The 25,391-nt window shown below is 45.6% G+C and overlaps 1 protein-coding gene across 1 annotated transcript; it reads left to right on the top strand.

The window, feature by feature from the left end:
• The first annotated feature begins 5,377 nt into the window (after positions 1-5,377).
• LOC144695561 (zinc-binding protein A33-like) lies at positions 5,378-24,524 on the top strand. Its single transcript, XM_078566440.1, has 7 exons — positions 5,378-6,284; positions 9,511-9,814; positions 11,296-11,391; positions 16,122-16,355; positions 17,922-17,944; positions 20,945-21,060; positions 23,331-24,524. Exons 1-7 carry the CDS (start codon positions 6,181-6,183, stop codon positions 23,867-23,869), a joined length of 1,416 nt encoding a protein of 471 aa, XP_078422566.1. The 5' UTR covers positions 5,378-6,180; the 3' UTR covers positions 23,870-24,524.
• The last annotated feature ends 867 nt before the right edge of the window (positions 24,525-25,391 follow it).

Raw genomic sequence — 25,391 nt, 5'->3', positions numbered from 1 at the left:
AGTTTTGCTGGCAAGCCTATTATGAGGCATTTTATCAAATGCAAAAGCAAAATACTGCGGATACTGGAAATCTTATATCAGAACAGAAAATGTTGGAATTAGTCAGCAGGTCTGGCAGCATCTGTGGAGAGAGGAACACCGCCATCCAGTACCTCTTCTCTACACCACTGTTGATTGGCTTAATTACCAAATGAAAGGTCATGTTCTGAAATGTTAATTCTGTTTCTCTCGCCACAGCCCAGTGTGTGGAAAAGTTTTTGGGGAGGGAGAAGAAGGGGGAGGGTGTTTCCTCCCCACCTCCCCCCCGCCCCCCCCAGTCCCCTGCACCAAGCAGCCTGTGTCTATGTATTAGGAAATAGAGATAGTAAAGTTATATAGGTATTTGTGGGTGTTGGGAATGGGTTTTAGCTTTAAAGTTTAAATTTGATTTGTATTTCTGTATCTCTGTGTTAAGAAAAGGTCAAGTTTAGTTTTAATTTCACATTAAAAGGTGCCTACATTTCTAATGAGTTTACGACTGTAAGAGAAGTTAAGCAAACACGAGTAGAAAAACTGGGCTGTTGCCTAGCAACAGGTGTCCAGAGAAGCAGGTCCCTTCCACAGACACACACAGAAGAAACTAGAAGCAGCAGTTTTGAGTCCAGTTTGAAGACAGCTGCCAAGCAGAAGCAGCCTAGAAGGGACAGATAGCTGATTCCAAGCTAATGTTGGTTGAAAGTAGCTACCAGAGAGGGACTGGAGCAAAAGGGACAGATAGCAAGTCCCAAGCTAAAGAAGAAAGTCCCCAAATCCAGGGGAGTGGAACAGGAGAAAATCCCAAGAAGATCTTCTAGCCAAAAGAAGGACAGGAACTTGGAAAAGGTCCTGTTAAGTTGAGTGAAGAGTGAAGGGCAGAGAAAGGCTCCAAGCTTCAAGTTAAAGCTCCAAGCTGAGGGAAGCAGAGTCAAAGTGATATAAAGGTTTGTGAGAAGTCAGAAAGTCCAAAGAGACAACTGAAGGTCTGTAACTCTTTGCTATGGGCATGTGAAGCAGTGATGTACTGTTGATAACTGAGTCAGTGAGAGTGAGTTCTTGGAAGAAAGCTTGAATGCATGTGGTGACCCAGGGGAGAGGAACATCAGAAGGAGAGTCTGAAACCCTGGAGGTGAACCCTTGCGGAAGGTGCCTGAGATAAAGCGTTGGTTTGGGAGAAGATTCCAAGGCAAGTTCTTGAAGAGTGGAGATTGGAAACCCTCATGTGAAAGACAGAGTTCAATGAGACTGGTTGGCACACGGTGTGACGAGCATCAGGGTGAGCTGATGATAGATCCATAGCATCTGGTTGAGGTGGCATCTGTCGTTTGGTTTCAGAGTGTGGTGTGTCTGACCACAGGTCGCCAGGTGGTTTACATGGACTGTTTACTTACTGTGAACATTAGAGTATAAGATAGCTTTTGTAACTTGTGTTATCCTTACAAATTTATATATACCTGCAAAGGTATAGTTGTGGGTGAAGGAGTATTGTAATATAGTTCATCTTTTCTTGTTTAATAAATGTTTTACACTTTTGTTAAAAGTTCATTAGCTGACTCTGGTGACTCTGTTCAGTAGCCCCTCTCGACGTATCTAAACAAACAAATAAAAGCTGGGTTCCACCCTGGGATTAGGCTTGCCCAGTGGTAATCTCAATTGGGGATTATAACATATGTGCCCTGCTAGACCTGTTGAGTATTTCCAACGTTTTATGTTTTGACAGAAAGTGCTGAAAATACTCAGCTGGTCTGGCAACATCAGTGGAGAAAGAATCAGTTAACTTTTCGAGTCAAACATGACTCTTCTTCAGAACAGTTTGAAAGGAATCATACTCATCTTGAAACACCCACAGAGAAGTGGTTCAAGAAGGTGGCCCACTACCAATTTCTCAAGGGAATTAGGTATGAGCACGAAATGCTTGCCAAGCCAGTGAGGCCCACACTCCGTGAAAGCATTTTAAAAAATGCTGCCGGACTAGCTATTTCTAGCACTTTGTTTTTACTTCAGATTTCCAGCATCTGCAGCATTTCACTTTACCAGCTTTGACTTTATTAACAAATGCCTTTTTCCCCCCTTTTTTCTTTCATGGGATGTGGGCATCACTGGCAGCATTTGTTGCCCATCCCTAATTGACCTTGAACTGAGTGCTAGGTCATTTCAGAGGGCAGGTAAGCATCAACCACATTGCTGTGGGTCTGGAGTCACATGCAGGCCAGATCAGGTAAGGATGGCAGATTTCCTTCCCTGAAGGAAATTAGTGAACCAGGTTTCCTTCCCTGAAGGAGATTAGTGAACCAGATGGGTTTTTAAAAACAATCATGAAATACTAGCTTTTATATTGCAGACTTTATTGATGGCTGGATTTGAACCCGTATGCCTGGAGCAGTAGCCTGGGCCTTTGCATCACTTGTCCACTGACATTACCATCTCCCCAAGCGAAAGAAAAAAGTCCCCAAATCCAGGGGAGTGGAACAGGAGAAAGTTCCAATGAGACCTTCTAGTCAAAGGAGGGACAGAAACTTGGAAAAGGTCCTGTTAAGTGGAGTTAAGAGTGAGGGGCAGAGAAAGGCTCATTATACCACATTACCCTCATCTCCACTTTGGAAGTCCATGAAGCCCACATTACCTTCACCGACCCGCTCATCAAAGAAGCTCAACTCAGTGAAACACAAAATAAAAACAGAATTACCTGGAAAAACTCAGCAGGTCTGGCAGCATCGGTGGAGAAGAAAAGAGTCGACGTTTCGAGTCCACATGACCCTTCAACAGAACTGAAGTATAGTTAGGAGAGGGGTGAAATATAAGCTGGTTTAAGGTGGGGGGACGGGGGGAGAGAAGTTGTGGGTGGGGTGGTTGTAGGGACAAGCGAGCAGTGATAGGAGCAGTTAATCAAAAGATGTCACAGACAAAAGGATCAAAGAGGTGTTGAAGGTGGTGATATTATCTAAGAAAAGTGCTAATTAAGAATGGATGGCAGGACACTCAAGGTACAGCTCTAGTGGGGGTGGGGTGGAAAGCCCGACAAGGTATTAGTTATAGATTTAAAAATAATGGAAATAGGTGGGAAAAGAAAAATCTATATAAATTATTGAAAGAAAAAAAAAGGGGGAGGGGGAAGAAACGGAAAGGGGGTGGGGATGGGGGGAGGGGGAGTTTAAGATCTAAAGTTGTTGAATTCAATATTCAGCCCGGAAGGCTGTAAAGTGCCTAGTCGGAAGATGAGGTGCTGTTCCTCCAGTTTGTGTCGGGCTTCACTGGAACAATGCAGCAAGCCAAGGACAGACATGTGGGCAAGAGAGCAGGGTGGAGTGTTAAAATGGCAAGCGACAGGGAGGTTTAGGTCTTTCTTGCGGACAGACCGCAGGTGTTCTGCAAAGCGGTCGCCCAGTTTGCGTTTGGTCTCTCCAATGTAGAGGAGACCGCATTGGGAGCAACGAATGCAGTAGACTAAGTTAGGGGAAATGCAAGTGAAATGCTGCTTCACTTGAAAGGAGTGTTTGGGCCCTTGGACGGTGAGGAGAGAGGAAGTGAAGGAGCAGGTGTTGCATTTTCTGTGTGGGCATGGGGAGGTGCCATAGGTGGGGGTTGAGGAGTAGGGGGTGATGGAGGAGTGGACCAGGGTGTCCCGGAGGGAACAATCCCTACGGAATGCCGCCAGGGGGGGTGAAGGGAAGATGTGTTTGGTGGTGGCATCATGCTGGAGTTGGCGGAAATGGCGGAGGATGATCCTTTGAATGCGGAGGCTGGTGGGGTGATAAGTGAGGACAAGGGGGACCCTATCATGTTTCTGGGAGGGAGGAGAAGACATGAGGGCGGATGCGCGGGATATGGGCCGGACACGGTTGAGGGCCCTGTCAACGACCATGGGTGGAAAACCTCGGTTAAGGAAGAAGGAGGACATGTCAGAGGAACTGGTTTTGAAGGTAGCGTCATCGGAACAGATGCGACAGAGGCGAAGGAACTGAGAGAATGGGATGGAGTCCTTACAGGAAGCGGGGTGTGAGGAGCTGTAGTCGAGGTAGCTGTGGGAGTCGGTAGGCTTGTAATGGATATTGGTGGACTGTCTATCATCAGAAATTGAGACAGAGAGGTCAATGAAGGGAAGAGAAGTGTCAGAGATGGAATATATGAAAATGATAGAGGGGTGGAGATTGGAAGCAAAATTAATAAATTTTTCCAGGTCCCGATGAGAGCATGAAGCAGCACCGAAGTAATTATCGATGTACCGGAGAAAGAGTTTTGGGAGGGGGCCAGAGTAGGACTGGAACAAGGAATGTTCCACATACCCCATAAAAAGACAGGCATAGCTGGGGCCCATGCGGGTACCCATAGCAACACCTTTTATTTGGAGGAAGTGAGAGGAGTTAAAGGAGAAATTGTTCAGTGTGAGAACAAGTTCAGCCAGACGGAGGAGAGTAGTGGTGGATGGGGATTGTTCGGGCCTCTGTTCAAGGAAGAAGCTAAGGGCCCTCAGACCATCCTGGTGGGGGATGGTGTAGAGGGATTGGACATCCATGGTGAAGAGGAAGCGGTTGGGGCCAGGGAACTGGAAATTGTTGATGTGACGTAAGGCGTCAGAGGAATCACGGATGTAGGTGGGAAGGACTGGACAAGGGGAGAGAGAAGGGAGTCATAACGAGAAATGAGTTCCGTGGGGCAGGAACAGGCTGACACGATCGGTCTGCCAGGACAGTTCTGTTTGTGGATTTTGGGTAGGAGGTAGAAGAGGGCCGTCTGAGGTTGGGCGACTATCAGGTTGGAAGCTGTGGGAGGAAGATCTCCAGAGGAGATGAGGTCAGTGACAGTCCTGGAAACAATGGCTTGATGTTCCGTGGTGGGGTCATGGTCTTTCAATAATTTATATAGATTTTTCTTTTCCCACCTATTTCCATTATTTTTAAATCTACAACTAATACCTTGTCAGTCTTTCCACCCCACCCACAGTAGAGCTGTACCTTGAGTGTCCTGCCATCTTCTTAATTAGCACTTTTCTTAGATAATATCACCACCTTCAACACCTCTTTGATCCTTTTGTCTGTGACATCTTTTGATTATCTCCTAACTATACTTCAGTTCTGTTGAAGGGTCATGTGGACTCGAAACGTCGACTCTTTTCTTCTCCACCGATGCTGCCAGACCTGCTGAGTTTTTCCAGGTAATTCTGTTTTTGTTTTGGATTTCCGGCATCCGCAGTAGCTTTTTGTTTTTATCTCAGTGAAACACAAATTCATCCTTAACAAGGCAGTTTTGGATGCAATGATAAAGTAATAGTTTTTAAAAAACCTTCATGAATACCTGAAGGTGGAAAATAGTGTAAGTTTTGCACAACTCAGAGGAATTTACCCAAAGCGGTTTTTTTCCTCAAATCATTCACTTTATTTGGAATGAAACAGTTAAGTTCCTTGACCGACTGCACAGGTGAGTTAAAGAGCCGGAAGAGCTTGGCCTGTCAATCTGCAAACGGAGTACTGTGATAGGCTATTCAGGCTCACGGCCAGCCGTTCTTTGACCTCCTCTTCCCACTTCCTGGTGCCACCCTTCGGCACTTCCGCTTCTCCCCGCGCCGTTGATTGGCTGAACCACCACGTGGCTGGACATGGAGTCCCAATCGATGTTCTGATTGGCCCGCCTGGAGCACTTACGCATGGCGCGACCGGGCTTACGGACCGAGCTGACAGAGTGGAAGCCCTGGCTGTTGGTTGACAAACCGATTGGTGTCCTGGAGTGGCGGCTCGGCCAGAATCTGTGGATGGCTGTCGCGGCCTTGATCAGAGACTTGAGGGTTTTCGGCGGTCGGTTGGACGGCATGATTGGGACGGTTGTTGTGTGGCAGCGATTGGTTTGCTTGTGTCCCGCCTTGGCGCCCTGATTGCATGAGAGTTTCCCGTTCCCCCCCCTCCCCTGCACCCTGATTGGTTGCACGTGGGTCCTTGCCGTCTGTGACGTCCGGCCAATGCCTGGAGCTGTGATTGGCTGCTGCTTCTGACACCGGCCGGCCCGATTGGCGCATTGATTGGTTTGCGTGTGCCCCGCCTCGGCGCCTTGATAGGTCGATACCTTTTCTCGGCGCCCTGATTGGTTGCTCGCGGGAGCCGACAGTCTGAGACGTCCAGCCTCTGCTCTGATTGGCTGCTACTGACGCTGCTGCGGTCTAAGGCTGGTGCTAAGATGGCGGAGGGTTTGTCACAACTGGTCCTGGACTTGACGTGTCCACTTTGCCTGGCGATCTTCACCGACCCCGTGGAGCTGCAGTGCGAGCATTACTTCTGCCGGTACTTGCCTGGTACTTTCAAGCCCGGCAGCCACAGGGTCGGCTCGAGGAAGGTGGTGGATCTGGTCAATTGACAAGCAGTGGGGAAGCTTTGAGCTTTGGGCTGGTGGGGGTCGGGTCGTTGAGCTCGGGCCGGAGAGTGTTGGGGGGGTGGGGGGGGCTGCTGTTCATTGGGCTTGGAGGGAGGGTCATAGAGTAAGTGATAGTGTAGAAGGAGGGGCGTTGGGGGTGTGGAGATGATCACTGGGCTTGGAGGGGAGGGGGGTGTCGTCGGGCTTGGAGGGAGGGTGTCGTCGGGCTGGGGAGGGGAGGGGCAGGGTGTCGTCGGGCTGGGGAGGGGAGGGGCGGGCTGTCGTCGGGCTGGGGAGGGGAGGGGCCGGGTGTCGTCGGGCTGGGGAGGGGAGGGGCGGGGTGTCGTCGGGCTGGGGAGGGGAGGGGCGGGGTGTCGTCGGGCTGGGGAGGGGAGGGGCGGGCTGTCGTCGGGCTGGGGAGGGGAGGGGGAGGAGGAGGAGGTGGGGGGAATGTGGTCGGGCTTGATTTAGATGTTGGATCTGAAGAGGGATTTGAAATTAGGCAGGCATTTGGTCCTGGATTAGCAGTGCAGAGGTAGTGAGTTCAAATTCCATTTTGGCCAATTGTGAAATTGAAATCAACAAAGCTTTTACGCATTTGGGCTTGTGCCAGAAAATGATCACAACAGCTGCCAGGTTATTGCAAAATATAAAGAAAGTCTTGCATTTATACTGCTTCCACAATCTCAGGATGTCCCATAGTGCTCCACAGTGAATTATGTGCTTTTTAAAATGTAGCCACTGTTGTAATGTGGGAAGTGTGGCTGCCAATTTGCACACAGCAAGCTCCTGCTGAGAGCAATATTTGCTGAGGGCTATATATAGACCCAGAAGTGGGAAGAACTCGACTGGTCTTCTTCAAAACCATGGGATTGTTTGTCTATCTGGGTGAGCTGACAGGGCTTGCATCAGTTTAAAGTCTCGTTTGAAAAAGTTTCCCCCAAATCTGCAGCACTCCCATACTAGGAACTTCAGATTTTATTTTGTTACAAACTAACAGGTGGTGCACTAATGTTGCTTGGTATCAAAGGAACATGTAGTGGTGACATTACTGAACTAATAGTCCAGAGAATGAGAGTTGACAGCCTCCATGGCTGTTTGAGAATTTAACCTCCGTTTAAGAAAATCTGGAAATAAGAATTTTTGAAAATCTGTGGTCCAGTAAAAGTGATCATGAAGTTTTTGTATTGTAAAACAGTCTCTCGTCAGACATTTGAAAGCTACTAGTAAAAGTTAAGTGCTGTTTTCATTTGCTGATTGATGTACAAACTACTTTAGTGTTGAATATAAATGAAGGTATTTTGGAGCATAAATCTGAACAGTGGGAAAGGCTGCATTGATAATGCATAACCCCGATAGCATTTTGGCAAGTACTGCAAGGCTACATCACCCTAATAGTTAATAGAAGTCTGTGGCATCCAAACTGCGGGATGTGGTTCATGTGTCGCCCCGAGCAGCGGGCTCATGAAGCCTCAGCCGCTCTTAACTATTTGTCCTTGTGTTTCTTCCCTAATCCTGTGGAAATTGTGTGTGCCCGGAATTTGGAATGGACGTTTCTTTGTATGGTTCTCTTATTTAGTGTCAATCATGGCTCAGTTGGTACTGTTCTCGCTTTGAGTCAAAAGATGTTAGGTTCAAGTCTCACTCGCGCGACTTGAGCACAAAAATCTCGGCTGGCACTCCTTAGAGCTGCACTTTTGGAGGTGCCATCTTTTGGATGAGATGTTAAACTGAGGCCCAGCCTGCCCCCTCAAGTGGAAGTAAACAATCTCATGGCCCTATTTTGTAGAAGACTGGAGTAGTTACCCAGGTTTGGCCAGTATTTATTCCTCAATCAAAATCACAAAAGAAAATTATCTGTTCATTGTCTGATTGCAGTTTCGGGGAGCTTGCTGTACACAAATTGGCTGCAGAGGTTCCCAAATAGTAATTCATTGGCTGTGAAGTAATTTGGCATCTGCTGAGGTAGTGAAAGGTGCTATAAAATGGAAGTCCTTCTTTCTCTGAGGCATGTTGGCATTCACAGCTCATGGTAAAGCACATCAGTGAAAACCAGGGTTTAGACGTTACGTTTAAGTTGCATAATTGTCAGCTGTGGCTTAATGATAGTACTCTCCCCTCTGAAGGTCATGGGTGAGCACCAATCCAGGCTGATACTTGAGTGCAGTAATGAGTGAATATTGCCCTGCCAGAGGTCAGGAGTGTGATGGAATACTGTCCACTTGCCTGGATGAGTGCAGCTCCAACACTCAAGAAGCTTGATACTTACCCAACACAAAGCAACCTGCTTGATTGGCACATCTTCCACCAACATAAACATTCACTCCCCCTGCCACCAATGCACATTGGAAGCGGTATGTACCATCTGCAAGATGCACTGCAGTACCTCACCAAGGCTCCTTTGACAGCATCTTCCAAACCTGTGACCTCCACTACCTGGAAGGACAAGGGCAGCAGATGCATGGGAACACCACCACCTACAAGTTCCTCCCTGATTTCCATCCTGACTTGGAAACAGTTCCTTCACTGTCGCTGGGTCAAAATCCTGGAATTCCCTCCCTAACAGCACTGTGCATTTACCTACACCATGTGGACTGCAGCAGTTCAAGAAGGTAGCTCACCACCACTTTCTCAAGGGCAGTTAGGGATGGGAAATAAATGCTTGCCTAGTCAGCGATGCCCAGGTCCCACGAAAGGAAAAAAAGTGCCTTCTTTTGGGCTCTGTCTGCCCTCTTGGATAGAGTAAACATCCCATGGCACAATATTTAAGAGGAGTAGGGGAGTACTTCCTGGTGTCCTGGGCCAATATTTATCCCTTAAACCAACATCAGTAAAACATTGGCATTGTTGTTTGAGAGAACTTGCTGTGTGTAAATTGGCTGCCATGTGTCCTACATTTCAACAATGACTTAATTGACTGCAAAGAGCTTTGGAAGTCCTGAAGTTGTGAAAGGCACTATATAAATGCAAGTCTGTCGTTTCACAAGGCTCCTTGGGAGGTGCTTCACCTCCATTAATGTAAAAGCCTGGAAGATTTTCTATTCATGTCCCTATTGCCCTAGTTTAAATATGGTTATTTTAGGGTTTTGTATTAAAAAGACCACTACAGCTGAATTATTGTTTCTGTATCCATACGGTGGTCATCTCTGTTCACAGGAACTGCATCACCAAGCATTGGGACCAGCAGGGTCAGTTGATTTGCGCAATTTGCTCAGATGTCTGTACATCGAGTACCTTGAAGAGTAACCGCAAGCTCTCGAACGTGGTGGCAACGGTCTGCAAAGAGCACGCCCGGTTGGAGGAGAATGCACCCAGTCATCACACCTGTCCGGAGCACCGGAGGAAAATGGAACGTTTTTGTGTCACCGATTGCGAGGTTATCTGCCTGGACTGCCGGGACTCGAGGAAGCACTTACATCACGATGTCCTCAACGTGCAGGAGGCTGCTGAAGAGTTCAAGGTACCGAGTATGACTCCCCTTTCTCCTTCACCCAGTTAGCAGTTTGCATCGAGTTCTCCCCTCCCCTGCCCCTGGCACTCAAAGGTCTTAGCTCGCATTGGCACTCGTTTGGCCCACACCAGCAGTCATCAGGTACATTGCCCATTTGGCCAAGTCTCAAGTTGACTTAGCTGGTGGCACAGCTCTGAGTCAGGAGTTTGAGTCTTGCACAAATAACTGACCCAAACAATCTAATCTGATGGACCAGTGCTCTACCAAAAGAGCGCTGCCTTGCAGGAGGGGCAGTTCTTCAATTGAGACTGTCATTGTTTTGGGGGAGGTAAAGGATCGTACTACTGTTTGAAGAAAAACCTGGAATTCTCTGGTGTCCTGGCCATTGCCTTCCTTCAACCAACATTGCCAAACCAAATTAACAGGTCATTCACGTCACTGCTGAGTCGTGCATTAAGTTCCTGCTCCTGGATGGTAAAATGGGTTAAAGTAACTATCCCTTTCCCTCTCCCTGCTGCCTGCCCTCCGCTGCTTTCCCACTCTCTCCTCCACTCTGTAATGGGGTCAGGAGCCCAGTGGCACTGGCGGAACCCAAACTGAGCGTCAGCAAACAGATTATTGCTGTGTAAGTGCTGTTTGGTAGCACTGTCTATGGCATCTTCCATCACTTTGATCGAGAGGGTGGTGTTGTGGCGGTAATTGGCTGGTTGAGATTTGTCATGTTCTTTGTGGACAGGACCTACCTGGGCGATTTTCCACATTGTCAGGTAGATGCCAGTATTGTAGAGTGAGGGATATGCTGGGCCTTGAGGTTACAGATTGTGGTTGAGGACATCCCTGCTGCTTATGACTCACGGTGCCTCATGGATGCCCAGTTTTGAGCTGCTAGATCTGTTTGAAATCTATCCCATTTACCACGGTGGTGGTGCCACACAACACAATGTAAGGTAAGCAAGGGACTTCATCTTCACAATGACTGCGGTGGTCATCCCTACCTATACTGTCATGGACAGTTGCATCTGCAACAAGTACGTTGGTGAGACCACTGTATTGCAGGTTTTCCCCTCTTCTTGGTTCCATCACCACCTGTTGCAGACCCAGGCTGGCAGACATGTCCTTCAGGACTCGGCCAGCCACTCCTGGTGATGGACGTTGAGGTCCCCCACCCAGAGTACCTTCAATGCTTTCTCCGAGTGGTGATCTATATGGAGGAGTACTGATTCATCCGTCAAAGGAGAGCAGTAGGTAATCAGCAGGAGATTTCCATGTCAACGATTGACCTGATGCAATGAGAATTCATGGGGTCCCGAGTCAATGTTGAAGACTCCAGGGCAACTCCCTCTCGACCATATACCACTTAATACTTATGTCCAAATTTGGAAGAGTTCCTTTCCCTGGCACTAACATCACTTTTAAAATGCTTGTTGTAATACCACTGCATTTCCTGTTCCTTCATGCCGTCGGTGCACTGATTTAATCCTTTTGCTTAGACACAACTTCAGAAGTCCATGACCAAACTGCAGACCTTGATTGAAAAGCGCAATGTTGCAAAAAGCAAATACGAGGGCCTGCTGGAGGATATCTTGGTGAGTGAGTTTGCCTCGTACAGAAGATCTTACCCAGCAATTTGATTCTGCTTCTTTATGTTGAACTTGTGATACAAGTTGTATTTCTCTAAATGGTTTTTAGAATCATAGACTCTTACAGTCTAGGAGACTGTTGTGTGCCCTCTGGTTATCAACACTTTGATCTTTGGAACCAGTTTCTCTTTATTGACTTGATCTAAGCCCTTCATAATTTTTGGTCTAAAATATCTTCTCAACAAACCTGAGCATGAGTTGAAAACTTGATTCCTTTATTCCTGTGGTGAAACCAGTTAACTGGTAATGGCAATGACATGCAGACTTGGCAGATACATGGGAATTGCTAGGTGAGGAAATCAACATCCTGGGAGTTACCGTTGGCCAAAAACTGAACTGGACTAGCCATATAAATACTGTGGCTACAAGAGCAGGTCAGAGGCTAGGAATTGTGCGACGAATAACTCCCCTCCTGACTCCCGAAAGCCTACCCACCATCTACAAGGCGCAAGTCAGGATTGTGATGGAACACTCCCCACTTGCCTGGATGAGTGCAGTTCCCACAACACTCTAGAAGCTTGACGCTGTCCAGGACAAAGCAGCCCGCTTGATTGGCACCGCATCCACAAACGTTCATTCTCTCCACCACCGATGCACAGTGGCAGCAGTGTGAACCATCTACAAGATGCACTGCAGGAATTCACCAAGGCTCCTTCGACAGCATCTCCCAAACCCATGACCACTACCATCTAGAAGGACAAGGGCAGCAGATAGATGGGAACACCACCACCTGGAAGTTCCCCTCCAAGCCACTCACCATCCTGGCTTGGAAATATATCACCATTCCTTCACTGTCATTAGGTCAACATCCTGGAACTTCCTAACAGCACTGTGGGTGTACCTATACCACAGAGACTGCAACGGTTCAAGAAGGCAGCTCACCACCACCTTCTCAAGGGCAACTGGGGATGGGCAATAAATGCTGACCCAGCCAGTGAAGCCCACATCCTGTGAATGAATAATAATAAAAGGAAAAATCATGGCCTATCTGGTTCAACCACGTCATATGATGCAGTAGTAATCTAATTGTCCGAATCATAGCAATCAATTTTTGGCAATTTGTCTACAACAGACCTAGACAGGAGGTGAGGAAAACTCCCAGTAGTGTGCTTTGAAAACCACAGGTCCAAAGTCACCTTTTCCTTCTCAAGATTGCATCCCTTGCCCAATGTCCTGTCTCAAATTACTCCTATACTCTGTTCCAAAGTATTATATTCAGAAAAAAAGTCTATAATTTCTGCATGATTGAGGCAGATGTGTATGAAGAAAGATTGGCCGCATCCATCCAAAAATAGCCAATACTGTCATCTTGATAGCATCCCATCTTTTTCATAAATCAGTGCAGCTTTTTGCCTCCACTATTTTACATGGGGGTCCATTGCATACATTGATGAAAGACAAACATAAAAGTGAAATCATTAGTGCCCCATATCGTGCTGCCTTTTGAAATAGTTTTTCTGAAGTTCGAAACCATCCTGGACAAAGCTGTTCCCTTCATTGCGACCCCTTAAACATGCATGACATGTTGGGGTGTGAGAGTCCCTTGCAGAGTATTGCTTGGGCTTGAAGCCATACACTGGACCTGACAGGCTTGAGTGACTCAGTACCAAATAATGTGTGAATATAATAATTTTTATGAAACAATTATAAATGATTAAAAGAAAAGTGAAGAAAGAAAGGAAGAAAATCACTTTGTATAAAGGAAGAAATAGAACTTTATTATGGCACAAATGATAACCCCAAATTGGTCTGTTCAAGACAGCTCCCAAAAATGGTAAAATTTCCCTTGGATTATACATCATTAATAACCTTGCATGAGAGTGGACTCTCTGGTCAGTCACTCTGTCAGACGTTCCTTCCTCCATAGTCTTCAGTGTTTGAATATTCCATTCTGGCTGCAGCCCAGAATGCTGGATGCTGTGCCCCTTTAAGCCCAATTTCTGGCTCCATTCCAGCCATCTGAGGTTCCATCCAAACTTCCATCAAACAAGAGCCTGGCAACCATGAGTCCTTATCTAATTCTTCTCGCAGGCACGGAGAAGCTTGTGGACTTCGCAATATTCAGGTTTACACACCTCTTTGATGGTGTCTCCCACCTTTCGTCAATCAATCTCCTGGCTCCATACCATAGTTGACCACCCCATGTACAAGGTTATCCATTGTCCTGGCTTGTAGCTCAAGAGTCATTGAGTGTAGTAAGAACTGATACCTGTTAAAAAAGTAGAAATACAACTTTTATCTAGCCAAAGAGGGGAGAAAAAGTAGTTGAGACAAAATAACAGCAGTGTCTATGGTCTGACCAGTATGAAAACAAGTGAAAGAAAGGGAAAAATAAGTCCACAGTTAATAATTTCAGTATCGATTAAAAGTTTGATTAGTTGCTTAACTTTATCAAAGCACAGTTACTCTTACTTTTAAATCAATGTCTACAAAGTAACTTTCAAAAATTCAGTACAGGCTTAATACAGGTTCTGTTCAAATCCACAGCAAAGCAGAAAAAATGTAAAAATATCAAATTGCAAAAATTAGTGATTGCAGGTCTACAGAGAGGCGTACAGCAGGAGCAGTGCGTAACGTCTACAAGATGCACTGCAGCAATTCAGCAAAGGCCTTTTTGATAACACCTCCCAAATCTCTGACCTCCCCCCACGCCCAAATAGGAGATGAGCAGCAAGGGAATGGTAAGATCCCCAACTACAAGTCAGACATCACCCTGCCTCGAACATATATTGCCCACCGTTCTTTCACTTTATTGGGTTTAGATCCTGGAAATCTCGACTCAGCACCATAGTGGGAGCACCTTCATCACACAGACTGCAGTGGTTCAAGAAGATGGCTCACCACCACCTTTTTGAAGGGGGCGGTAGGAGTGGGGGCAACTAAAGGTAGTGCCTTGCCAGTGATGCCCATATACAGAGAGTTTTTTTTGTTTGAACTTTCTGCTACCTTGTTCATGTTACCCGCTCCACCCTACACAAGCTCCCAATGCATCCAAAATCTTTGCTGCCTTATTCCTGTTCTGTAGTAAGACCCACTCGTCCATTGTGCCAAATACTCACTGCTCTCCATTAGCTTCCTGTCTCCGCAAGATGCCAAATGATTTACAGATTTCTGTGGTCCTGTCCCAGCCTCTGCCTGTCAGCCTCTTAGTCTCCAAGATGTACAACGCACTTCCTCCACTCCTCCATAGGAGCTTTCAGCCAACTTGCCACTAACCTCTCGCAATTCCCTCCCACCTTGCAGCATCTCGCTCTTCACCTTTAAATTCTCCTCAAAAAAAAAACAAATGCTTCGGTTGTGCTTTCAGCAATCTCTCGCAACTCTTCTGTCACTTGACATCTGTTTGTCCTCTATAAAGCCCATTAGGGCATTTTCCTTTATTGAAGCTGCTATCTAAATCTAAATTGTGTGTGACTAATTTACCGAACTGGATGATAATGAGAGGAGATATTGATTGTTGGCAGAAATGCACTATGTTCCCCTGCTTTACATCTGTTATACACTGGGGTGTAAGGCTCATGTTGCCAACAGATCTCCAGTGTCTCACCCAAGTGGCCATTCTTAATGTGAACCAAAGCAGTGAGTGTCACCAGACTCTTGGACCAGGGGAGGAACGTTTTAGCCGAGTATAATCCTGTTCTTTTCCATGTGCTACAACAACAATCTGCATTTGTATAGTGTCCTTAATGTAGTAAAACGATCCAGGTTGTCACGGACACATACATAGGGGTGTTACCAGACAAAAATTGACATTAAAAGGAGGGGATGGGTGGGCCAAAATTTGGTCAAAGAAGTAGGCTTCGAGGAGCGAATTAAAGGATAAGACAGAGGACGGGAAGATGAGGGAAGGAATTCCAGAGCCGTGGGGTCCAGGCGGCTGAAGGCATGGCCACTAGTGGTGAGTGATGAAAATCGGGGATGGACAAGAGGCTAGAGTTGGAGGAACACGGTGTACTTGCAGGGTTGTAGGCCTGGAGGGGTGACAGTGATGGTGGAAGGATGAGGTGGTGGAAGGACTTGGACATGAGGATAAGAAATTTTGAATTGAGTTGTTTTTTGGAGACTAGAAGCCGATGTAGGTCAGTGAGTACAAGGGTGATGGGTGAACAGAACTTGCTGCGAGTTAGGATATGGGCATCAGAGTTTTAGATGAGTTTCAAGTTTATGGAGATTGAAAGTTGGGAGTTCAGCCAGGAAAGCATTGGAATAATCGAGTCTGACATTAACAAAATTGTGGGTGAGGGTTTCAGCAGCAGGTGTGTTGAGCGGGTGGGAAGATGGCTGATTATTATTGAGTTGGAAGTTTACAGCCTTGGTAATGGAGTGGAGATGTGCTTGGAAGCTCAGCTGGGGGTCAAATAGGACGCCAATGTTGCAAACAGTCTGGTCCGGCCTCAGACAGTTCCTAGGAATGGAGTCAGTGGCTAGGGAATGGAGTTTATGGTGGGAACTGAGGACAATAGATTTGATCTTCCCTGTATTTAGTTGGAAGATTTTTATTTTTAAAGAAACTGATAATGACACCAGCTTTGGGAGAGTCAGTCACAGCCAGGAGTACTTTAGAAGCAGGTGATGTTTTTGACTGGGAATCCTGTGCCTGTATGTGTGTCTGTCTGCCTGCGTGTGTGTGTCTTTAAGATGAAACTTTCTAACTGCATTTATTTGCTTGGTCCTAGAATTCAACCCAGAATATAGTGGACAGCATCAAGAAAAGCTTTGAGGAACTGCACAGTTTCCTTTACAGGGAAGAGTCTGTTCTGCTTCAGCACCTGAAGGAGGAGGTGAACCAACAGAGCTCGCAGTTACAGCGGCAGATCGATCAAATTCCCAGGGATTTGTCTTCACTGGATGCCAGCATCAAGGCCATGGAGGAGGAAATAAACCAGCAGGACAACATTACCTTTCTACTAGTAAATCAGTCCCCATTTTATCACACCACTGTGGAAGATTCTATCTAGCTGGTTGTCATTGGTCATTGCAAACTCAGACTGGCACCATGTTGTACTGAAGTGCAATGCCATTGGTGCCAACCATCTCCTCTCCATCTCTCACAAGGGGCCATTCTTTACCCTTGTGGGTAATTGGAAACTAGGGGCTAACAATGTAGGGGGGGGTCACTAAAGAATCCAATCAAGGAATTCTGGCTAAAGAAGACCTCCTGATTAGCCAAGAGGTCTGTTTTTGTGTTGTGTATTCTGTGATTCTGTAGCTAGATATTCAACTGTAATGGGCATCACAGTGGATTCCAGTCTGCTCCTCAGCACAGCGAGTAGGTGTGGTAACACAGTCCTGTGCATCCTCCTCCACCTGCACCTCCCACACCATACGTTTCTTTGCTTACCTCAGGTACTGTTACAGCTTGGCTGATATTGGCTAACTCTGGGTAGACAAAGGGGCTCAAATCTCTAACTTTACTGCCATGAATGTATGTCCCTACCTGATGAGGCGCCCCTGGGGCCTTTTATGTCTACATTAAATACGACCGAACTTCATTAGTCAGTTCACCTTGCAGAAACCTTGCCATTTTGTGTGAATTGGGATGTTGTACCCATCAGAAAAAATTGAACAGGCTGGGGCTTTCTTACCCTAAAAAAAAAGAGGACTGAGGGATGACTAAGATTATGAAAGGGTTTGATAAGGTCAGTATGGAGCTGGGTCTGCTTGCGGGCGATACCAGAACCGTAAATGTAAGATGAATGTTAATAACTCCAGTAGGGAATTCAGAGTGCTAGAATGTGGAACTTTTCACTGCAGAGGGTCATCGAGGTGAATAGCACAGATGCATTTAGAGGGATGTTAGATAAGGAAGTGAGGGAGAAAAAAAATCGAAGGATATGCTGGTAGGATTAAATGAAGAACATTGGGAGGGGTCTCACGTGGAGCATTAACATTGGCATGGAGCTGTTTTTGCTGAATGCCCTATTTTGGTGCTATATATGCTGTGCACCTAGCCTGCAGATGGAAGCTTGCAAAGTGTTGGAACAAAGAATCTGGGTAGTGGTTACATTACTGGACAAGTAATCGAAAGGCATGATGCAGAGACGTGAGTTTAGATGGGGGATATTTAAATTCGACTCATTTAAATAAATCTGGAATTAAAAAGCTAGAATCAGTAAACATGACCATGAAAACTAATGGATTGCTTTTAACAAAAAGAAAACTATCTGATTTAATATATACCTTTAGGGAAGGAAATCGGCCATCCTTACCATGTCTGGCCTATATTTGACTCCTGATCCACAGCAATATGGTCGACTCTCAACTGCCTTCTGAAATGGCCTAGCAAACCACACAGTTGTTACAGCTGGATGGGTGCAATTTATAGGCCTTGGCAGTGACATTCACATACCCTATTTTTGAATTAATTTATGGCATGTCTGATATAAAATTCCTTCACATTGACTTGATTTCCCTTTTGCAGGAAAATTGGGTCTTGTGTAATAATACTCTAATTTCTATTTTTTTTGTTTTCACAGAATCTGAAAGAAACACAGAAGAGGTAATGAATTCTAACCATGCTACTGCATGTTAAAGCACCACAAGCAATGAGTCTCGGTTTATTAGTGTTCAGTTAGATAGTTTTACTGCTTTACTCTTTAACTGTCCATGCAGATACTTCATAAAGCTACCAATGGGGGACAAGATGATGTTATGATGGGGAATACACAGTCAATGGGGCAGCTGTAAGCAGTGAAAAAATAGCTTGGGTTTTACACAAGGTATTCTCTCATGTTCAATGGTACACTCGTAAGCAGGCCAATATTTGGGTAAAGAACAGAAGACCCAGGGATTTCAACAACTTTTATTTCTATATGCTGGCTTCTCGTTTATGCAATAATTTCTAAGGTACCTGACTTTTAGAACAGATAGGAAAAATTGGAAAAGGAGGCTGGGGTAGCCCAGATAGGGGGAAGATAAGGTCAGTAGTGAGAGAGGATCCCTAAGAGTTTTTGTAGTTATGGCAGAGTTTAAATTAGGAAATTGTTGGAGCATACAACAAGGATAATGGTACAACTGGTACTTCAATCTTGTAAATTGGACAAACCAAATTGGCAAAAGTAACCTTGAGGATAAATGCATCTGAGACCATTTTCTAGACAACGTTTTGAGGAGCCAATTAAGAAACAGGGTATTTTTAGATGTACTTATATCTGAAAAGGTGTGAATTAGTAACCTATAGTTTTGGATTTTCTGGGGAAAAATTATTATAATATTGATAGAATTTCATATTGAGTTTGAGAGTGATGTGGTTAAGGCCTAAACTAGGGTCTTAAATTTTAAAAAAGACCGTATGAGGGTCAAGACTGGGAAGTTAGATCAAAGATACGACAATAGGTAAGTTATGACAAATATTTCAAGAAATGATTTATAATGTGTCAGTTGTGACTCGGCTGGTAGCATGCTTTCCTCTGAGTAGCCAAGTTGAGTTCAAAAATCCCACTCCAGGACTTGAGTGCAACAACCTAAGCTGACTCTCCCGTGTAATACTGAGGGAATTCTACACTGCAGGAGAAGCCATCTTTCAGATGAGACGTTAAACCAAAGTCCCGCCTGCCCCCTCAGGTGGATGTAAAAGATCCCGTGGCAGTATTTTGAACAGGGCAGTCATTCCCTGTGTTCTTGCCAATATTTATCCCTCAGTCAACATCACCAAGACATTTTGTTTGCTCATTATCACATTGCATTTTGTGGGAGCTTGCTGTACGCAAATTGGCTGCCGTGTTTCCTACAATACAATAGTCATGTTCAAAAATACTTCAGTGGCTGCAAAGTGCTTTTGGATATCCAGTGGGTCAGGAAAGATGCTCTAAAAGGTGCTTTAAAAAGAAATAATAATTCTCGATGAATATGCAATCCCTGGAGGAATAATAACAACACTGGAAAAGTGGACAATCATTGCTAGCTAGATAATTTCAATTCAAATGTTGTTAATTTTGAAATTCATTATTCATTAAAAATCACAAATGGAATAACTAACAATGAAAAGAAAAATAACATCACAAAAATCTAACTGATTAAATTTATATTAAAAACTTTATATTAAAAAACAACTAGAGCTAGGTCGTTTAGTGGGTGATGTCCGGAAGCACTTTATCACACAAAGGGTTGATGAAAAGCAGGAATTCTATCCCCATTAAAATTAAAACTATTTCAATGCATTTAAAATAATCGACGAGGCAATAAAATCACTTAAATTGAACCGATGTTCCTTAAACTTTTTGAAGATCCCAAGAATTGAAGTCCCCATTCCATAAACCATTACACCACCGTTCCCCTTACAAAAATTCATTAAGAAACACCGCTCACAAGAAAAGTAATGAACATGTTTGATTAGAAGTGACTGCCATGGGAGAAATAAGAGAGGGAGAGAGAACGCTAGAGAGAGGGAGAGCCATGGATAGAAAGGAAGCCCATGGCATGGAGCTGACATATTTCCAATGGTACACCTGCATACCACCTTACATAATCTTTGTTTAGCAATCTTGTTATTCAGTAAAATGATTCCTCAGTTAAACTATTGAAAGCATGCAGCCCATTCAAAAGCAACGTAATAAATCCACCCATGTGCTTCTATTCCCATCCCATGAGTTAAATGTTAAAAGAAGAGGTTTACAAGGTTGCCAAAAAGAGTAGTAAGCTTGAGAAACGGGAAGGTTCTTTTGCAAATCAGCCAAGGATGACCAAGAAATTGTAGAGAGTAAATCAAATATGAGGGTAAACTAGCAAGAAATATTTTAAAATATACTATTTTATAATTATGTTAAAAGGAAGAGATTAGCAAAAGTAAACCTTAGAGGCAGGGACAGGAGAAATTGTAATGGGGAATCAGCAAGTGGCAGACATGTTAAACACTAAAAGCTGACAAATCACCTGGAGCTGGTGACATACGTCCTAGGGTTTTAAAATGTAACTTGCTGCCACACAATTCTGTTACTATACATTCCTCACAAAGACACAACACTCGTTCTTTCCAAATAGAAGTGATGAGGACAAATAAATGATTTAGAAGGAAAAAATTTACATTTATAAAGTGCCTTTCGAAACTTCAGGGCTGTCACAAAGTGTTTTGCAGTCATTGCATTACTTTTGAGGTGCAGTGACTTATAATACAAAAACATTTCTCCTCACCTATCTCTCTAGACCTTTTGCCAATTATATTAAATCTAGAGCCTCTGGTTATGGACCCACTTGTCAGGGGGAAATAGTGTTTCTTTATCTAGTCGATGAAAATCTCTCAACATCTTGAAATCCTCCATTTGGTCACTTCCTTGGCCGCCTCTGTCCCAAGGAGGACAGTCGGAGCTTTTCCAACCTCTTCTTATAACTCGTCTTCCATCCCGAGTCACATCCTAGTAAACAGTTGCATCTCCAATGGGTGTATTGGTTTAGCCTACTTACTTTCTACTGGGCCAGTGAAGTTTTCGGCCACCAGTACTATACTGCCAGTAAAGAAATGGTTCTAACTTTCTTTTCTTTCACCTTTTTTTTAAAACTGTAGAGTGAAGGTTTGTGTGCCTCCCTTGGAGAACATATCTGTGAAGGTGAAGCCAGAGAACTATCTGGGTCCACTGCAGTACTGGACTTGGAAGAATATGTTCAAGATCTTAGACCCAGGTGACTCAATGGGGTAGATTTCATCTTTATCGTCTGGGGCAGTCATCTAGCCCTGGGGCTGGGGCGGGGAGTGCAGTGTTGGGGAAGCAGGTCACCTGTCCTTTATAAAACCTTCTTGATTTTAATTCTCTTGAAATTAACAGAATGAAAATCTGTGTGAGTGTTCCTGCCCTGTGGCCTCTGCTGTAAAGGGACTGACATGTTTAAGATAATTAAAGGGTTAAATGGGGTAGGTACGATGTTTCCTCTGGCAGGGCCACTCCAGAACAAGGGCTGGGTGCATGGCCTTAAAATTAGACACAGTTAAGATACAGGTCAGCCATGATCCAATTGATTGGCAAAACAGACTCGAGGGGCTGAATGGCCGCTTCCTGACCCAGTGCAAGGCTAGTGAGGCTGGGCTTTGAATTTGTTTGTCTTGCCCCCAGTTTGGATAATCTGCTGTTTGCGGGGGGGGTGGGGGGGGGTGAGTTAAGAGTAATGGAGACTGGCTGGGGCTTGCACTCTAACAAGAGCAGTTTCCCTTCAGCTGTGGCTCAGTGGGTAGCACTCCTGCCTGTGCGTCACAAAGCTGTGGGTTCAAGTTCTGCTGCAGAGCCGTGAGCACAAGCTAGGCTGGCAGTGCCAGTGCCGTTCTGGGGGAGCGCTGCAATGTTGGATGCGTTGTCTTTCAGATGAGACATTGAACGTGACACGGTCTGGCCTTTTGGGCTGGGAAGGAGGGGATACAAAACAATCCAGGGCACTATTTGGAAGAACAGGGTAGTTCTCAATTATGCTTTTGGTAACATTTCTCTTTCAATCAACATCATAAAGTCTGGTGATTATTCCATTGCTGTTGTTGGAGCGAGCAGTGTGCATGTTAGTGACTACACTTCACAGAATCATAGAATATTTACAGCACAGAGGGAGGCTATTTGGCCTGTCATGTCTGTGCCAATCTTCTGCAAGAGCAGTTCACCTACATCCACCCCGCTGCCTTTTCTCCATGGCCCTACAAAATTTTTCTCTTCGGATGATGATCCAGTTTTCTTTTCAGAGTCCTAATTGACCCTGTCTCCACCACACTCTCAGACAGTGCATTCCAGACCCTAACCACTCGATTGACCCTGTCTCCACCACACTCTCAGGCAGTGCATTCCAGATCCTAACCACTCGATTGACCCTGTCTCCACCACACTCTCAGACAGTGCATTCCAGATCCTAACCACTCAACTGACCCTGTCTCCACCACACTCTCAGACAGTGCATTCCAGATCCTAACCACTCAACTGACCCTGTCTCCACCACACTCTCAGACAGTGCATTCCAGACCCTAACCACTCGATTGACCCTGTCTCCACCACACTCTCAGACAGTGCATTCCAGACCCTAACCACTCGATTGACCCTGTCTCCACCACACTCTCAGGCAGTGCATTCCAGATCCTAACCACTCGATTGACCCTGTCTCCACCACACTCTCAGACAGTGCATTCCAGATCCTAACCACTCAACTGACCCTGTCTCCACCACACTCTCAGACAGTGCATTCCAGACCCTAACCACTCGATTGACCCTGTCTCCACCACACTCTCAGACAGTGCATTCCAGACCCTAACCACTCGATTGACCCTGTCTCCACCACACTCTCAGACAGTGCATTCCAGATCCTAACCACTCGATTGACCCTGTCTCCACCACACTCTCAGGCAGTGCATTCCAGACCCTAACCACTCGATTGGCCCTGTCTCCACCACACTCTCAGACAGTGCATTCCAGATCCTAACCACTCGATTGACCCTGTCTCCACCACACACTCAGACAGTGCATTCCAGGTCCTAACCACTCGATTGACCCTGTCTCCACCACACTGTCAGACAGTGCATTCCAGATCCTAACCACTCGATTGACCCTGTCTCCACCACACTCTCAGGCAATGCATTCCAGACCCTAACCACTCGATTGACTCTGTCTCCACCACACTCTCAGACAGTGCATTCTAGATCCTAACCATTCTCTGCCAAAAAGAAAAATCTCTTCATATCACCTTTGTTTCCTTAGCGAGTTACGGTGCAATGAGGAACGTATTTAATGGCTGAAAAGCAGTTTGCCTTGTACTAAAGTTGTGAAAGGTGCTGAATAAATGTCTAAAAATGTCTTTCTTTTAGATTATATATAAACATGTCCAGATTGGTATTGTTAAAGCAGACAGCAGAGAAGCAACTCATTTTAATTTTTTGTTCATGTTTGCCTGTCTTGATATGTTTTAATGTTGAGTAATCGTTACAGGTCTTTCAAATCTGACCTTCAACCCTGCCACTGCCTGTTCCCACCTCTCCCTCTGTGGCCCGACCAGAGTGAGGTACAGCGAGAAGCCCAAGGTGGTCCCTGACACCCCGGAGAGGTTCGACGTTGCTGCCTTCATCCTGGGCTCGGATGGCTTCATGTCAGGGAAGCATTACTGGCAAGTGGATGTGGGGGACGGCAAAGATTGGAGCCTGGGCATCGCTAAGGAGTCTATCAACCGCAAGGGTGACCTCCGGCAGTCTCCCAAGCATGGGTACTGGACCATATACAGAGAGAAGGACAACTTTGGAGCTTTTCTATTCCACCCGAAAGCGATTGAGGTGAAGGGCAATCCCACCCGGATTGGAGTTTACCTGGACTACGAAGGAGGAAGGGTTTCCTTCTATGATGCGGATCTCTTTTCTCACCTCTTCACGTTCCATGCTACCTTCACTGAGAAGGTCTATCCTTTCTTTTACCCAGGCTTGAAGGTGACCAAGAGCAATAATGGGATGCTGAGGATACAGCACCTGTACTTGTGAATAATCTGTCCAGAGCTGGGAATTGCTTGTCAGGGACTAGTTCAACCTGCAGCTTCTTAGATGGGTATTCGGTGCTTTTCCTCACTTCGCCTCCTACAGCTCCTGCTGCCCTCTCCCCCGTCCCCGGCCCCACGTCAGGTTTCATCTTCCCACTGAAATTCTCTGCCGACAAGTGCTGATTCTCGCTGGGGGTGGGAAATGGAGGTCCCATTAGTGGCCAGTGAGCTTGCCCAATAGAAGCTCCATCCTTCATCTGTGATTCCAGAGAGTGTGTTGGCAAGGCTGTTTGACCAGGGTGGGTTGTAGCAAAACACCAGCACAAACACGGCGGGCAAGAGAAGGCCTCCTCCAGTTAGGAAAACTGACGAGCAATGAGTAGCGAGAAGCACAGTTCATTTTTATGTCTGCTAAACCATGCCCCCCGACACCCCAAGCCCACAGTCCAGGGGCATAGACCAGACATTTCAGCCCAGATCAGAGATCAAACTACATTGAATTTTACAACACAGAAACAGACCATTCACAATTTCTGCCCAATGCTGGTGTTTATGCTCAGCATGAGCCTCCTCCTACACTACTTCTGTCTTGTCTTGCCTTCTATCTTGTCTTGCTCTATCAGTATAACCTTCCAGTGCTTTATCCCTGATGTACTTATCTAGTTTTCCCCTTAAATGTATCTATGTCATTCTGATCAACCACTGGTAGCGTGTTGCACATTCTCACCGCTCTCTGGGACCTCCTTGTCTTTATGACTCAGTGATGTGGTGGGAATGTCGTGGGGGTGGACAGTGGGGATGCATCCATTGAGTCTGTATTTTGTTGATGGAGATATTGTACAGCTTTAGAATTCTGTTCTCTGTATGAACTTATGGAGAAAAAAATTTATGCACTGCCCCCAGTGTTTCTAGCAGGTTTGTGCGGAAACTCTACTTCCTTGCTCTGTGAGATCGCCAGTATAAATGTGGCAACACCATCCAAGTACGTTATAACAAGAATGCTCCTGTGTCACTTACCCAGTTGTTTCCAGCTTCACTCTGACTTACAGCTTTATTTAAACTGCAGTCACAGCTCAGTACATACTGTAACCTCCACCCACTTAGAGAGGAGTGGAAGGGTTTAAGTACACACAAGGTTATTGAACATTAACAAAATGTTATTTACTTGGTGTCTGTTCCTTGCATTGAGCTGCGCATTAGTGACCTGAGCGCAACCCGAAATGAACGGAGCCCTCAAGATGGGTCTCACCGGCAGCTTTCAAAATTGATCACAATCACAGAATTATTACAGTGCAGGAGGAGGCCATTCGGCCCATCATGCCTGCACTGGCTCTCTGAGCGTTTTAACTTAGTGCCAATTTCCAGCCTTTTCCCCCCTAACCCTGCACATTGTTTCTATTTAAATAATCATCCATTGCCCTCTTGAAAGCCTCAATTGAACACTTCCAGGCAGTGCACGCCAACCCCTAACTACTTGTTGTGTGAAAAAGTTTTTTCTCACCTCACATTTGCTTCTTTTGGAAAAC

This window comes from Cetorhinus maximus, chromosome 21, assembly GCF_964194155.1.
Source record: "Cetorhinus maximus chromosome 21, sCetMax3.hap1.1, whole genome shotgun sequence".
NCBI classification, from domain to species: Eukaryota; Metazoa; Chordata; class Chondrichthyes; order Lamniformes; family Cetorhinidae; genus Cetorhinus; species Cetorhinus maximus.
This window is presented reverse-complemented; position numbering and strand designations above follow the sequence as displayed.

Bases quoted from the DNA above. Each gene is read 5' to 3' on its own strand.
- LOC144695561 (XM_078566440.1), top strand. From the start codon at position 6,181: ATGGCGGAGGGTTTGTCACAACTGGTCCTGGACTTGACGTGTCCACTT. The intron at 9,815-11,295 runs GTACCGAGTATG...CCTTTTGCTTAG, and splicing joins AGGCTGCTGAAGAGTTCAAG to ACACAACTTCAGAAGTCCAT. The intron at 16,356-17,921 runs GTAAATCAGTCC...TTGTTTTCACAG, and splicing joins ACAACATTACCTTTCTACTA to AATCTGAAAGAAACACAGAA.